The sequence below is a fragment of the Mustelus asterias genome, chromosome 19 (assembly GCF_964213995.1).
Source record: "Mustelus asterias chromosome 19, sMusAst1.hap1.1, whole genome shotgun sequence".
Lineage (NCBI taxonomy): Eukaryota > Metazoa > Chordata > Chondrichthyes > Carcharhiniformes > Triakidae > Mustelus > Mustelus asterias.
This window is the reverse complement of record NC_135819.1, coordinates 35846810-35863544: the sequence shown is the minus strand read 5'-3', so window position 1 is coordinate 35863544 and position 16735 is coordinate 35846810. Positions and strand designations below refer to the sequence as shown.

The window sequence follows — 16735 nt, the reverse complement described above, 5'->3', positions numbered from 1 at the left end:
TTAAAGTGTTCTTTCAATTCAGCTGTTATATATAGTTGCAGTCTCTCTCTCTCTCTCTCTCTCATTCTTGATGTCGTCCTCCCGCTGAGATTTGTTCGGTCATCAAAGTAACATTAGCTGCTTCGTGGGCCAATTGCATGGGCCAATCGCTTCCACTAAAGTATGTATATGTGAAAGTAGAAATGGGCTTCTTCCTAGGTTTGTGATCAAATTTCAATTAACATAGTGAAGATTCATTTGGTGTTTTATGATGAATTATTATTATTTTACCTTCACTTTGAAAGTTAAATTTCACTAGTTCATGGAAAAGCTTAGTTTTATTAAAAATGTAGAACTTGGGGTATGATTTTGAAAGGATAGTAAGTTTGGGTGAGTGTTTGTAAATCATTCTTGGGATGTGATAAAGCCTGGCAGTTACAGCCCTCGCGTTGTGGTGAGAAGGTGGTGATAGAAATTCTCACAGTTTTATCTTGCTAGGCCACTTCAGAAGGTCGTTAAAAATTGGTTGCATTGACATATGACTCGGCATAGGTTTGACCACATAAGGACAGTGGCATTCCTTCCACAAAGGACTTAGTGAGCCAGTTGGGCTTTTATAGAAATTTGACATCGCCGTGGTCAGTTTTACAGCTTTTCATTTCTAGATTTTTAAAGCTGAGTTCAGATTCTCAAACTGCTATGGCGGAATTTCCAGGCCATTGGATTCTTTGTTTTCTAACGATCACACCGTTCTAAAATATGCTGCTTATTTCAGATTAATAGAAGCAAAACTGCTGAAAGTAATATCAAAGAGTTGGAAGCTGCTATTCAGAATGATAATTGTGGTCAACATCGAGAGACTGCAGCAGAAGAAATTGCTCGTTTAAAAGAAGGGAATGTTGAACCGAATCAGCAGAAGTTGGAAAGCAGGAAAGATGTGAGTACAGATCATTTTGTAGTCCATATTTGTCCCCATCACTCTGCATCCTCCACAGACTGTAGCCAAAGTTTCAAGTATATATCAGGTATGTACTTTCAGGCATGCCATTATGGGAAGGGAATAAAAACAGCTCGGATGTTAACAGGGTTGAGAGCTTATGGTTACAAAGAGGAACTTAAGAAGTTTTGAGGTTTTTCCACTGGAATGAAAATATTTGAGGGGTGACCTTGTAGAGGCTTACATAAGTTTGAAGGGTTACGAAGGGGCAAGTAGTGAAAGATTATTTTGCCCGATAGGCAAATTGATAAAGTGCAATTACAAGATAATCATGATCGGCATCTTAAAATGCAGTTTACACAAATAATGTTCAAGAGGCCCTTGGCTCTATTTCAGGCCATTCTTGATCCTGGCCATTCACTCTATGAAGTACTCATTTCCTTCCATTTCTCTATTGCCTAACCTTTATTCTGATGCAGCTAAGGAATGGAACTCAGCCTGTGAGCATTTAAAGGCATGCAAACACTCTCTGCCGCTTCACATTATGGGCCTGTAATTCATGGGTTTTGACAAATAGTAAACATTTAGCACACTTGTCTGATCCTTAAAGTCACCACCTTGTTTTTACAATTCCACAGTGTTCCCCAATTCAGACAGTGCTCGTGTCTGAAAGGTGCATTGAAGCAGAGTCTAAAACACTGAGTCCTGACGAAACTGTGGATAAACAGAAGGACCTCGATGGAATAAAATCCAGAAGCAGGTAGGTTCTTGCTTGTTCAGTAGGGAATGAGACAAAACAGAAAGACATGCTCATTTATTTAATTTGAGTATTTCTTACTGGATGGCATGAATGTTTGCATCAATCAGACTGTTGCAGTTCTCCATGCAATGAATTTAGCTCTAGCTGTTCTAAGATGCTCAGTGAAGCTTACCACTTGCCATAATGTACAAATGTACTGGAGTGTAAGCCAATCCACCTTCAAATGACAGAGCATTGAGAACAGATTGTCTGCACGTCCTTTAGCCTGGAGTACAGTGCTCCATAGTGGGAGACTTAAAATGAAGATAAGGAAAGATTGCCAGAGTGTATATATATATATAATATATATATGTAGGTATGTATATTTTTCTTCTCTTCAAAGTTGTGATAATATACAACAGAGAACTTAACTTCAACATTTGTTTTAATATTACCACTGCATTTTGTTCCACCTGCACCACACCTTGGTTTAAGTGACTTTGGACAAAATTGAGAATTCCCAGCCAAAGCAATAGAGAAATATAGTTAAACTATTGAAAACTCAGTAACTACACTTCCAAAGTATGACCTTGGACATAGAGTATTTTGGGACACCTTGAGGTTATGAAAGATGCTAAATAAATGCAAGTCCTTCTAAAAATATGATCAATACACATTTAATTGAACTAGTGACTTTGCAAACAGTTGCTTTGTGGTCATATAGCTCCTTTTCTAAATAAAATAAATTACACTAACCTTTAAAAGTGGCGGGGCAAGTTGATAAGGTTATTAAAGAGGGATATTCTTGGCTTTATAAATGGAAGCATAGACTACAAGAGCAAGGATGTTACGTTAAAATATTGCAAAATACTTGTTGGGCCCCAGCTGTTGCACAATGCTCAGATCTAGACACCACACATTCGGAGGAATGTTGAGGCCTTAGACAGGTGCTAAAAGATTAAATAGAATTATACCAGGAGAAAGGGGCTTCAGGATTGTTCTCTTTTCAGCAAAGAAGATTAAGGGAAGATTTCAGCTGCCAAATATCAAAGATTCCAAATTGCAAAGGTTTTTGATAAAACAAATATGGGGAAATTGTATCAACCAGCACGTGAATTGATGGTGAGCAGGCACAGATTTAAGATAGCTGTCAAAGTAATCAGTGGGCCAAATGTGAATTCTTTTACATGACATATTTTCATCTGGAATTCACTGCCTGAAAGCTGATTCAATAATAACTTTCAAAATGAAGTTGAATGTATGTTTGAAAATGAGACTGTTGCGAGGAGATAGAGCAAGGGAATGGGGTTAATTTGACAGGTCCTTTCAAAAGGTCTCCTTTTCTGGAAGACGTGATTCTTTGGGCTTGATTGTGTTTTGGTCGATTGTACTGTACTAAGACAAACCTTCCATATTAACAAAATTAATATTGGTCAACTGGGAAAGCTCACGAGACACCAAAGAATATAATTTATGGCCACTTATGACTGATGAGTTATTCATGTATAAATTATTCTATTATGAGGGCCTGTGTTGCAGAGTTTTAAAAGCACAATGCTGGCTAATTTAAAATTAATGGAATTTGCAGCAATGGGCAGTGGAAAAAGATGTTGTCTCATTGATTAATTAGCACTTCTATGCAGATACGTGCAGAACTTTATATCACAATGTTACTCTTTTCTAAATATTTCTTGACAATGTATTTTTTCTTGCCATCCAGTATTATGGACGTGTTCATTTTTCAATACCTTTTATAAAATATGCTTGACTTTGAACTTAATGCTTTTGTTATAAGATGAAAATGATTTTCTCTTTAGTTCGAGAGCTTATCGTAAATTTACTAAAATGTTGCGAGCTGTGTTACAGAACTGATGAATTGCTTTGTCAGTCATTCACGCTTTCAGTATCTAACTGCAATTTTCCAAGTCGGCAAAAAATCTTTTATATCAATCTCTTTGAACTGCAATGATGTTTTCGCCTAACTAGATTTTTTTTTTCTATAGTGTGCAAACTGTGGTCCCCATTGTTAACCACAAAACTAATATCAGGGCTGATGAGGAAAATGCTCAGGAAGGAGTGAAGATGATTAATATCTCCAATGAACTAGCTGCAGATGCACCAAGAAGAAGCAAGCTTGTAGCAGGCAGGTTAAACTTGTGTTTTGAGTCAATATAGGTACAATATTGCATCAGTGCACAGTGATAGAAAAAGTATTACATTTTATTATTTTCTTAATTCTTGATAGTATTGTTCTATAGAGTTTGTGATTTAATTGTAGTGAGGGCATTTAAGACAATAATAAACTGAGGTATCAAATTAAGTCTTTTGCTTGGCAACAATTATGTTTTAATTTACCCTTCTCATATTAGATTATTTTATGGCACTCAGTTCTTGCAGGTTCAAATTGCAAATAGACTTTCATACTGAACACTTTTACTGCATTCGGATACCAGAGCTCTGTTTCTGGTTGATTTGTGGTTTCGCACAGATGACAATCTGAATGACCTAAATATATGTAGGTCTGTAGCGCTGTAGTGAGAGAACTGCCACAAGAAGGCCCAGTAAATTATACTCCAGTTAATTTCTCCAGTTTGTGCAATCTATTCACCGGTTAGAGTGACGGTGGGTTAAAGTATGTTATCTTTCCATTCTGCCAACATTAAGAGATGTAATCAGGGTGAGAAACTGTCATTGTTTCCATAAACTCTCACCTCTCTTCTCAGTGGACCATGTCTATGGCCCCATCCTTCCCCCTTGTGCCGCATGAAAAGCTCCCCCTCTGACTCCTCAGTCAGGATCCGGCAAATCCCAACATGTTTGTTGCTAACCCAAATTACATATCTTTTTCTCTGTAAAACTGTAGTTCTGAAGGATTTTTATTTTTGAAGGGCTGCATGTTGCAGATGGATGTTGCACAGGTTGATTACCCTCTAGAAAATAACCATTAAGCTTATGCAACATCGGAATTTCGCCTTGAACTGACCCCAGATTCTGCGAGTACCTTTTCCACTCTGCTACTTAACCTATTCACTTACTTTTTTCTGAAACTTTTTTTTTCCTGGCGGTTGTCCTTTTCTTCTGTTTTGATCTCATACTTATTGGATATTCTTTTTCTTTTATATTTTTCACATATTATTTTGGTTATCTCGGGAATTTATTATCCCCTCAAATTTATTGAACGTGCCGATGATATTTTCCCATCTCTATTCAAATGTTCAAAAAGGATAAGACCATCAAACTCACCCCATCCAGACGCCATGCAGCCAACATACAACATCAGCCCATTTCCCTACCATCCAAGTCGAAAGAAACATGAGGCCAATTAAAGAAGTTCTTCTCAAACTCCAAAGGCGTTTGCTTGCAATCAACCAAGTTCTAGGAAACTACACCATTTCATAACACTAGCCCCAGCTACCCACCATGTATGAGTTGAGATGTTCTCCATTTCCACAAAATTGTTCAGCAAAACTTTTCAATTACTACATAAAACTCAGATGTAGCACAGGTTTTCTAGAGATTTGCAATGCTTTATGAAAATAAATTATTTCCCCTATCTAACCTACACAGTTTTTATTAATTTGAAGAATCTTTGTTAGTGGAAATAGTCCAAGGGCTCAAGTCTCTTTTCAGAACTACAATTTCTCATCCCGGGTAGTATTTGGGTGAATCTATGCAGTATGTGCACTCTGTTGATTTATTTTTCTTTCTGCGATAATTGGCCATGTAACGCTGCCCACCGTATTCTAACCATGACCTATACTATATATATACTTTATACTAATTTGTCTTCAGGTTTTTGGTCTTGTATTCTACCCGTATTTATGAGAGTCAAACTGCTATTAATCTATTCATCCCTATATGCCCTAGCACCTTTAAAGAGTTGTATATTTGCAGTTTCAGTCTCTCCTATGCTCTTCCACACTCCCAAACTACTTCATATTGGGTTTATATTCAAATTTCTTGTTCTCCTTTTACACTGTTATTTCAGCTATTACCCTGTGTACACATTAAATGCCACCAGTAGAGTTTCATGTTCTATTCCTGTTCTCCCAGACAGTCTGTCTCTCTGGAATTTTGTCCACTTTATCCACAAGTTAAAATATCATCAATCAACAACACTTCCACATAAAGCACACTACAAAAATTCTGATTTGCCCATCGGGTCTCAGTGCAATGGAACTGCTTCTATACTCTGGCATTCATGAAGTCAAATTGGTGATATAGATATCCATTTATTATTATGGTGCTTAATAAAAATTTTGTGTGCTGCAATAGGTTACTGTCCTTTTCCACTGCCCCACTATTGATTGGAGCTGATTATTTGCATATGTAGATAACAATGCATTTAGCTTTAATTTGGCTCACTGCATGGATAGATAGAGATGTTTAATTTAAATGCAACTTAAAATATTTTCTTCTAAGTCCACTTTAATAGCATTTGAAAGTATTGTGTAATTTCCTTATTTTCTTTTAAGAAAAATGCCCTTGCTCTTTCAGAAGAATGCTGATCTCCACTCTATCAAGTGGCAGTCTAAACAGTCTAAGTTGTGGTCCTTTTCGAGATTTATTCCCATCTCTAGGTCTTAGAATGATGTGCTTATGTTTGTAGCAGAACCAAAAAACAGCTGGAATGTTTAATACCCCAGCTAGTGTTTTGAGTGACAGTTCTCATAAAGACACACAGTAATAAGGTGGGGGGGAGGATGTTGAACGAACAGCAACTATGGATTTTCTAAAGCAATCATTAATAATCAAATAGAAATATAGCACCCACTATCATGCTCGTTAGTCTGTTACTTACACAAATGCACCATACCTTTGAGCATCTAGCTCTCAACAAATAAAGTGCAAGCTTCATCAAGTTCATCAGGCAGCAAAATTTGAGAATTTTAATTATGTGGGACCTTGCTGTGCACAAATTGGCTGCTGCATTTCCCTTTTATACACAGTGACCACACTTCAAAAGTATCTGATTAGCTTTGAAGCTTTTGAGACATCCTGATGTCATATAAATTTAACTTCTTTCTTTAACTTAGCTCGCTGATTGAATTCAGAGATCTACTAATTAGGCTACTAAATCATCATAGTTACTGCAAAGCTCTTCCCTCATGTATGATCTTCTCTGGGCTCCATGTGTCAGTTCCTAACTGAGGAGGCAAGAAAAGCTTATAGAAGACCATAAATGAAGTGTAGTTAGCTGACCAGGACTAGTCATTGTTCTGTAACAGTATAATTAGCATGAATGAATCAGTCTGACTGACTCATTTCAGTTTTACCTGAATGCTGCAGCAGAATTGTCTTTTAAGTATTATCACCTTTACAGGAATTGGACACTTGTAGGGATTAGTCCATGCCTTATTACTATGTGATGAATTCACTAATGCTGCTTTACTTTGTGAGTTTTATAAGCTGCCCTTCCATTCCAGATCAAGTCATTACTTTTCTGAAATGTCCCCCTTGCCTCACTCACTTGCTGGCTCTTTATTTTGTTTCTTAAGCCATCTGTTGTTGCCAATTCAATATGTTACGTTTCTGGCTCTCTGACAAGAGAAGTAAGGCAGTGCAATTAGGAGAACTATTTCAGCCCCTTGACGTGAATGAAAAGTTCTTTTTTAAAATGGTAATAGTTACAGTAATGCAACCTTTTCACTTGTACTATGAATGCAAGGATAGCCTTTTCTGCCATTGGAATTTCTTTCTTGAAGAGGGAAGCGTTGGTGAAATGACAAAAGACAGCTAGAAAATGGATAAGATATATGGGGGAGGGGAGGGGGCCGGTGGCAATGAGTAAGACTCGTTATGGGAACCAGATGTAAGTGGGGAGCAGAAAGAAATTCTCCCCCAATTTGTTGTTACATTCCCCATCCTTTTCCTTTTCAAAAGGTATTTTTGTATTACAGTTTGGCCAACAATGTACTGTTCCATTGTGCCACAATTTGCAGTGTTTTAATTTGACATGCTGTTTCTCTTGAGATTGGCGCCAGAATTCTGCCGCCTCGCCCGCCATGGAATCGGGGCGGACGATGGAAATATCCGTTGGCCTTGAGCGGGAATTTCAGGTCTTGCTCGAGCGACGCTGTAAAATCCCACCCTTAGAGTCTTGATTATATTTGATTTGTGATGCACCTATTGTTGAAGTATTTGACACTGAATTCAGATAAAGCTCGGCACAACATCGTGGGCCGAAGGCCCTGTTCTGTGCTGTACTGTTCTATGTTCTATGAATGCCGAATACATTTCAAACCATGGTGGGCAAAATGTTGATTCAAAAAAATTATGAACTGAAAAAAAAAAGATGATACTTTTCCTGTCTCTCATTGTCAATAACCACACCAATTCATATCCTCATATAACTAGGAGCAGGAGTAGGCCAATCAACCCCTTGAGCCTGCTCCAGCATTGATTAAGATTATGGCCTTAGTATGTTAATGCGGTTAATCTGATTATTAACCATTTTAAATTTGTGCCTTGTACATATCCTAATTTAATTCTCCCACATCATCCTCATGGAGAAAAAAAGACAGAGCTAAAATTGTGATTCAAAAACAACAGCACTCAAGTAGTTCAAATCTATCTAGCGCAAACACATTTGTGTTAGTACCACATTTTTGAACCTCAGTCTTCCAGCTTTCCATTATGCTCATAATTGTCCATCCTCCCTTGAATTTGTGATCATTCAGTAGTTTTCAGCACTTGAGCTGCAGGTAATTTGCACAGGGGAATTTGATGTTACTTATGTTCCTCTGCCCAAGAAGAGTAAAATTAAAGATTGAAATCCAACTTGGAAATCTTATTCGGTCATAGCCTTACATGCATATTCTTAAAGTGCAACTGGCAAAATATGCATTTTCAAGTCTTGTGGCTAAATGTAACTTTTTAGACATAATGCACAAGCCATTTGACATTTAGATTGCATTGTCGGAAAAATGTAACAGCCAGAAAGTGTGTTTCTTGTGCTTTTGATTGTGGTCCTAAGTAGCTGTCAATTTTTGTTTTAAATTGTGTGCTTACTTTTTCCTACATTCACTGTTCTTGCAGAAAAAAATCTGTCTTCTCCACCTCAATCCCCAACATCCCCATCGCACCCACAGCTCACAGAAGGATCTCACTTTATGTGTGTCTGATGTAAAAAAAAAAGTAAGCTTAATTTATTTCAACATTTTTTGTCAACTTACTATTTATTTGCTGCCCACAATGTGTGAACAATATTTTCTTACCTTGTTTTAACCGATAATGTACTGCCTTAATCCAATTCTGCTAAATTCTTAGTGCAAGTTCTCATTGACTATTTTGTCCCTCCTGCCAAGTAGTAGTTAATGCATTTCTTAGAAAATTGACAGCTCACTAGCATCAATTATTTGTCCAAATGACACTTTAACTACAGTCAAGGATAGAATCTTCCATTTTTCCACTCCATAGTAATTTACTTGTCTACTGAGTTTTTGACAGTGGCTTAGAAAAAGCTGATTAAGCGATTGTTTTTTGCGATTTGTTTTTCAAAAGTTCTTCACCATGTGAGATTGTCTTCTTACAATGAGGCATACTGGAACTGTGCACTATAAACTGCTCAAACTATTCGGGTCAAGCAACCTCTGTGGATAGAAAAACAAAGTTAGCACTTCCTTTCCGAAACAAAAGCAAAATACTGCGGGTGCCGAAGTTCTGAAATAAAATGCTGTAAATACTCGGCAGATCATGCAGCACCTGTGGAGAGAAACAAGAGTTTCTCAGAAGCATGATGGAAGGCCATCGACCTGAAAGGTTAACCAGCTGGCATGGTGGGATTTGAGCCTGTGCCCCCAGAACATTAGCCAGGTCCTCTACTTTACTAATCCACTGAGGTTGCCGCTTCGCCATCATCTCCCCAATACTGAAACGAAAGGAGAATGAGTAAATAGCTGTTTCATTAGGAAAGTGTGTTTGGGACCCTGGATGGTGGAAAGGGAGGAAATGACAGGGCACGTGTTGCATTTTCTATGCTTGCTTGGGAAGGGGATGTCGGCTGGGGTGATGGATGTTACAGTGAACCATGTGAACAGGCCTTTAGGATTGCTGAGAGAAGATGTAATGGCATCCCTCTGAAGGTGGTGAATTGTCGGAGGATGATCAGTTGAACGTGGAGACTAGTGAGGTGCAAGGACAAGGGAACCCTATCATGGTTCTGGGGAGGGAGGGGAAGGGCTGAGAGAAAAAGTGTATGAAATGGGGCAAATAATGTTGAGAGCATTGGAGGAGACTCCTTATTGAGGAAAAAGGAGTATATCTTAGAAGCACTTGTATAAAAGGTGGCATCATCAGAACAAGTTGTACAGGACATTGGTACGGCCACACTTGGAATACCGTGTCACCCTATTATAGAAAGGATATTATTAAACTACAAAGAGTGCAGAAGAGATTTACTAGGATGCTACCAGGACTTGATGGTTTAAGTTATAAGGAGAGGCTGGATAGACTGGGACTTTTTTCTCTGGAGTGTAGGAGGCTTAGAGGTGATCTTATGGAGGTCTATAAAATAATGAGGGGCATAGATCAGCTAGATAGTCGATATCTTTTCCCAAAGGTAGGGGAATCTAAAACTAGATGGCATCGGTTTAAAGTGAGAGGGGAGAAATACAAAAGGGTCCAGCGAGGCAATTATTTCATACAGAGGGTGGTGAGTGTCTGGAACAAGCTGCCAGAGGTAGTAGTAGAGATGGGTACAATGTTGTCTTTTAAAAGGTTTTTAGACAGTTATATGGGTAAGATGAGTAGAGGGATATGGACCAAATACGGGCAATTGGGAGGAGCTTAGTCGTTAAAAACAAAAGGGCGGCATGGACAAGTTGAGCCGTTTGGCCTGTTTCTATGCTGTAAACCTCTGACTCTATAAATGCAGCGGGGAAACTTTGAGAATGGAAGAGCCCACATCAAGCAAGGTGAGGAAGTGTAATCAAGGTAGCTGTTAGGAAGCAAAGTTGGGAGTTGCTGAATTTTTTTTTAAGTTGGAGGCCAAAAACAGAAAACTGCATCAACACAATCATCAGTGTACAGGAAATTTACAAGGACTAATCCACCTAGTGTCTTTGAACACCAAGGGGCAATTTACCATAACTAACCCACCTAATCTGCATGTTTTTGGACTGTGGGCGGAAACTGGAGCACCCGAGGAAACCCATGCAAACACAGAGACTCCACACAGTCACCTGTGGCCGGGATCAAACCCAAGGTGCTGTTGTCCCTGGAGCTGTGAGGCAGCAGTGAATCATAGAGGTTTACAGCATGGAAACAGGAACTTCGGCCCAACTTATCCATACCGCCTTTTTTTTTAAACCCCTAAACTAATCCCAATTGCCCGCATTTGGCCCATATCCCTCTGTACCTATCGTACCCATGTAACTATCTAAATGCTTTTTAAAAGATACAGTTGTACCCACCTCTACTACTACCTCTGGCAGCTTGTTCCAGACTCTCACCACCCTCTGTGTGAAAAAATTGCCCCTCTGGACACTTTTGTATCTCTCCCCTCTCACCTTAAACCCTCTAGTTTTAGACTCCCCTACCTTTGGGAAAAGATATTGACTATCTACCTTGTCTATGCCCCTCATTATTTTATAGACCTCTATAAGGTCGCCCCTCAGCCTCCTACGCTCCAGAGAAAAAAGTCCCAGTCTATTCAGCCTCTCCTTATAAGTCAATCCATCAAGTTCCTGTAGCATCCTAGTAAATCTTTTCTGCACTCTCTCTAGTTTAATAATATCCTTTCTATAATAGGGTGACCAGAATTGCGCACAGTATTCCAAGTGTGGCCTTACCAATGTATTGTACAACTTCAACAAGACGCCCCAATTCCTGTATTCAATGTTCTGACCGATGAAACCAAGCATGCCGAATGCCTCCTTCACCACTCTGTCCACCTGTGACTTCACTTTCAAGGAGCTATGAACATGTGCCCCTAGATCTCTTTGTTCTGTAACTCTCCCCAACGCCCTACCATTAATTGAGTAAGTCCTGCCCTGGTTGAATCTACCAAAATGCATCACCTCGCGTTTGTCTAAATTAAACTCCATCTGCCATTCGTCAGCCCACTGGCCCAATTGATCAAGATCCCGTTGCAATTGGAGATAACTTTCTTCACTGTCCACTATGCCACCAATCTTGGTGTCGTCTGCAAACTTACTAACCATGCCCCATATATTCTCATCCAAATCGTTAATATAAATGACAAATAACAGTGGTCCCAGCACTGATCTCTGAGGCACACCGCTGGTCACAGGCCTCCAGTTTGAAAAACAACTCTCTACAACCACCCTCTGGCTTCTGTCAAGAAGCCAATTTTGTATCCATTTAGATACCTCACCCTGGATCTCGTGAGATTTAACCTTATGCAACAACCTACCATGTGGTACCTTGTCAAAGGCCTTGCTAAAGTCCATGTAGACAACATCAACTGCACTGCCCTCATCCATCTCCTTGGTTACCCCTTCAAAAAACTCAATTAAATTTGTGAGAGATGATTTTCCACTCTCAAAGCCATGCTGACTGTCCCTAATCAGTCCTTGCATCTCTAAATGCCTGTAGATCCTGTCTCTCAAAATACCTTCCAACAATTTACCCACCACAGATGTGAGGCTCACTGGCCTGTAGTTCCCAGGCTTTGCCCTGCAGCCCTTCTTAAACAAAGGCACAACATTTGCCACTCTCCAATCTTCAGGCATCTCACCCGTGACTATCAATGATTCAAATATCTCGGCTAGGGGACCCGCAATTTCCTCCCTAGCCTCCCACAACGTCCTGGGATATATCTCATCAGGTCCCACAGATTTATCTAACTTGATGCGCTTTAAGACTTCCAGCACCTCCTCCTCTGTAATATGTACACTCCTCAAGACATCACTATTTATTTCCCCAAGTTCCCTAACATCCATGCCTTTCTCAACAGTAAATACTGATGAGAAATATTCATTTAGGATCTCACCCATCTCTTGTGGATCCTGTGACTCCACTTTCAAGCACATAGATTACCTTGTTGATCCTTAAGAGGCTCTACTCTCTCCCTGTTACTCTTTTGCCCTTTATGTATTTGTAGAAGCTCTTTGGATTCTCATTTGCCTTTCCTGCCAAAACAATTTTGTGTCTCCTTTTTACCCTCCTGATTTCTCTCTCAACTCTACTCCTACACCCTCTATACTCCAAGAGATTCACTTGATCCCAGCTGCTTATGCATGTCATGTGCCTCTTTCTTCTTCTTGACCAGGGCCTCAATATCATCCAGGGTTCCCGACTTCTGCCAGCCTTGCCCTTCACTCTAAGAGGAATGTGTTTGCCCTGAACCCTGGTTAACACACTTTTGAAAGCATGCCATTTACCAGACATCCCTTTGCCTTCCCACAGACTCCCCCAATTAACTTTTGAAAGTTCCTGCCTGATACCATCAAAATTGGCCTTGCCCCAATTTAGAATTTTAACTTTTGGGCCAGACCTATCATTCTCCATAGCTGTCTTAAAACTAATAGAATTATGGTCACTGGTCTCAAAGTGATTCCTCACTAACACTTCTGTCACCTGCCCTTCCTTATTTCCCAAAAGGAGGTCACGTTTTGCCCCCTCTCTAGTCGGGCCATCCATATACTGAATGAGAAATTCCTCCTGAATACACTCAACAAATTTCTCTCCATCCAACCCTCTAATACTATGGCTGTCCCAGTCAATGTTGGAAAAATTAAAATCTCCGACTATTACCACCCTATTTTTCTTGGAACTATCACAGTGCTAACCACTGTGTCACTGTTGCCCCATTTGGATGGGGGCAGGCTCGATCAGGAAGACGAGGCTTTCCGGCTGCCTTTGTGGAGATGGTAATTTAGAGAGATTAGACATCCATGGTAACAAATTGATGATTAGGAAACTTAAAGTGATGGAGAGTGCTATAAAAGTCATGGATATAGATTGGAAATTCTAGACAAGGAGAGCAATAAGTTCCATGGGGTAAGAACAGGCTGCAAATAGTGCACTGCCAGGGCAGACCTGTTTGTGGATCCAGGGGAGATTGGGTTTGAAGCCTGGGTTGGACAGGGGCAGGGATGAGAATGACAGAGAAGATGAGATCAGTAAGGGTCTGGAAAACTATAACTCTGTGTTTGGTGGTGGGGTTCTGGTCCAGAAGGATATAAGAGGTGTCAGAGTTGGCTTTCAGTCTCCCCACGGTCAAGGTCAGTTCAGCAAACAACAGAGCAACCCTTGTCAACAGGTTTATTGACAGTGTTATTGGTGAACCTGAGAGAACATGATACTGCAAGTTCAGGGGGAGGTAGGTTGGTGAGTGTTTTTTTAAATTTTTTCATGAGATGTGGACATCACTGGCAAGGCCAGAATTTATTGCCCATCCATAAATGCACTTGAGAAGATGTAGTGAGCTGCCTTTTTGAACAATCCATGTGACTTGCAGTGCTGTAAGGGAGGGTGCTGCAGGATTTTAACCCAACAACAGGAAAGGAACAGTGATAGAGTTTAGGTCTGGATGTTTTGCCTCTTGAAGGAGAACTTGCAGTTAGTTGGTTGTGTTCCCATGTGTCCTTCTTCCCTCTTCCTCCTAGGTGGTCGAAGTCACAGGTTTTTACAGTGCTGTTGAAGGAACCTTAGCAATTTGTTTAGTGCATGTTGTTGATGGTACACACTAATGCCACTATGAAGAGAGTGAATGTTTAAGGAGATGGATAGCATGCCAGTCAAGGAGACTATATCCTGCATGGTTATGAGCTTCTTGTGCATTGGTGGAGCTGCACTCATCTAGGCAAGTGGACAGTATTCTATCACACTCCTGACTTGTGCCTGGTGGACAGACTTCAGGGGAGTCAAGTAGTTGGTGAGTTATTTGCCACAAAATTCCTAGTCTCTGATGTGTTCTTATAGCCACAGTATTCATGTGACTCGTCCAGTTATGTATCCACCAGCACTGCGGGCACCTTTTATAGCCTGTCTAAAATTCAACTGTGCTACATTGTGGGCAGTTTTTTGTTGTGAATTTGTGTCTCCTGAGAGTTGGGTCCTTGCTGCTAAACTAATTTCAAGTAACACCCCCTGCAGCCATCACACAAGGGAAATTGCTCTCCTGTCATTCTCAGCTAGAATCAAGTTCAGGATAAAAGGCAGTGTTCTCACTCATTTAGCATTCCGTCTCCTCATTTATCGTTCTTCATTCTCTGTCTGATTATTTCAAAGAGCACTATGCCATGAAGGTGATGATGGTCAAATTAAACTGAAGAGGATATCACTTAGCACCTTTCAGTACCAGGATCCAACTACAATCTGTTTTAAATTTTACTTCAGTTTTTACACCAGGTGCTTGCTGGAATCAGTGGGAGCTGCTTACGACCCTGCCACTGTTGAAAGGAGCAAATCATAAAATCGATTTTTTTTTTTTAAAAAAGCTTGGAGAAATGTGACATCAAAGTGATTTCAGCTTAAGACAACACATTGCTGGAACTTTAATTATGGATAAGAGTGACTATAATTTAATACTCATTTTGAGTTGGGCTGAAGAGATAATTGCATACTTTTGTGATGACTTGTTTGTTGGTGTGTGCTGAACTAAACTTTTCACTGAACAGGTTAAAAAACTTTCTTTTTGACCATACAGCTCAGGCTGCAGCCACAGCTAAATCATGCACATCTACACAAGGCTGAGGCTCAAAGGACCTTGAATGCATTCGGAAGTACTGTGGGACTGTGGTCAAAAGTCGGCTTCTGTACATGGAAGTGGAGTGCACTGAGCACAAGAATTCAAGCAAGTGCTGGCAGCGACACTTGATTCACTATTAAACACTCCTTATAGGAAATATATTTTTGTTGGATATAATGCCGATATACTACTTACTTCAGGAGCACTGACTGTTCCATGGCAGTTTTTTAACTCACTCTTTTTAAATTGCCAATATGTAGGGACCACAGTACAATAGCACATATGGTGATTAGGATCTCAATTCAGTTAATATATCAGAATTTAGTTTTCATTTTAATTGCGTAGTATGTATAATTTAATGCCTGACTTTCAGTTTACTAGTACTGTGGTCATAACCTTCTACAAAATAGTTCACTGATGTTTGATGTATCCAATAGGAATTGGTTTGAGTTTTATTTCCTTACTACTTTCATTGATTGCAGTGCCATTGTACTGGTGCAGGTTAATGCTGTTCCTTAGTAATACCATCTGCTGTAACTATATATACTTAATGTTGTAATGTCTGCAGTTGCTGCCAAACTGCTCTCAGCAAATGTAAAAAACGTCACACTTTTCATCATTGCCCTAATGTTCTCTGCGTTTAGTGAACTTTTCATACAAGCTTTATGGAGCAAATTCAGTATAGCTCAAATGCAAAGCAATATGTAGAGGGCTTAATATTCAGTACCCCATTGTATGTAAAAAATGTGTAATTATGTTCATTGTGTACATAGCATACAATGAGCAGAGCCTATAATTATAAAAAGCTACTTACAAGTGTTAATATGCAATGTTCATATCATATTCTGTTTTATATCATGTTATAATAAATGGTAATGTTAAATTTGGTGATGGTATTTTAATATACATTTATTGCTGACATGCCAACAAGAAAAATTACCTGAAAAAAATATTTACTTGCATTGTAATGTTAAGGTACCAAACTTGATTTTTGACTATTCACAAATATTGAAAGCTTTTTCATTAAATCTTAAATCCTGAGTAATGTTGATTTCTAATTTATTTGCTTATCTTTTATTTTTCATTGTCTGTATTATTTTCATTGGAATGAAGCACATTTTTAAAGTTTTGACTTTAATTTCAACTCAAAGGTCCAATATTGATGCACGTTCAGTAAACATTGGAGACTGTTTTTCTGCATGTGTCCGTGTAAGTTACTCGATGCCATTTTAGCTAAGTTTTTAAAGTTGGTGAATGCAATTACTGTAGTAGATGGGATAAATATATTGGTTGCCATTTCATATAATAAATATGTCATTGACAGAGATGTTAAGGTCATGCCATCCAGGATAGTCTTTGCAGATAGTTATATTGACCCTGGGGATTCACAGTAAATGCCTATTCACTTCTGCCAGCCCATAAT

General features: G+C 39.3%; 1 protein-coding gene across 4 annotated transcripts in view; it reads left to right on the top strand.

Moving 5' to 3' along the window:
• Positions 1-16508, top strand: part of plekha5 (pleckstrin homology domain containing, family A member 5) — a 347863-nt gene extending 331355 nt beyond the window's left edge. For 2 of the 4 annotated variants that reach the window (XM_078235326.1, XM_078235325.1), the window contains 5 exons: positions 755-916; positions 1555-1676; positions 3659-3798; positions 8694-8792; positions 15271-16508. In XM_078235326.1, the coding sequence (XP_078091452.1) occupies positions 755-916; positions 1555-1676; positions 3659-3798; positions 8694-8779 (510 nt within the window). In that variant the 3' untranslated portion in view covers positions 8780-8792; positions 15271-16508. The remainder of the gene's footprint in view (positions 1-754; positions 917-1554; positions 1677-3658; positions 3799-8693; positions 8793-15270) is intronic. The other 2 variants (XR_013500156.1, XM_078235323.1) reach the window with 2 other exon arrangements.
• The last annotated feature ends 227 nt before the right edge of the window (positions 16509-16735 follow it).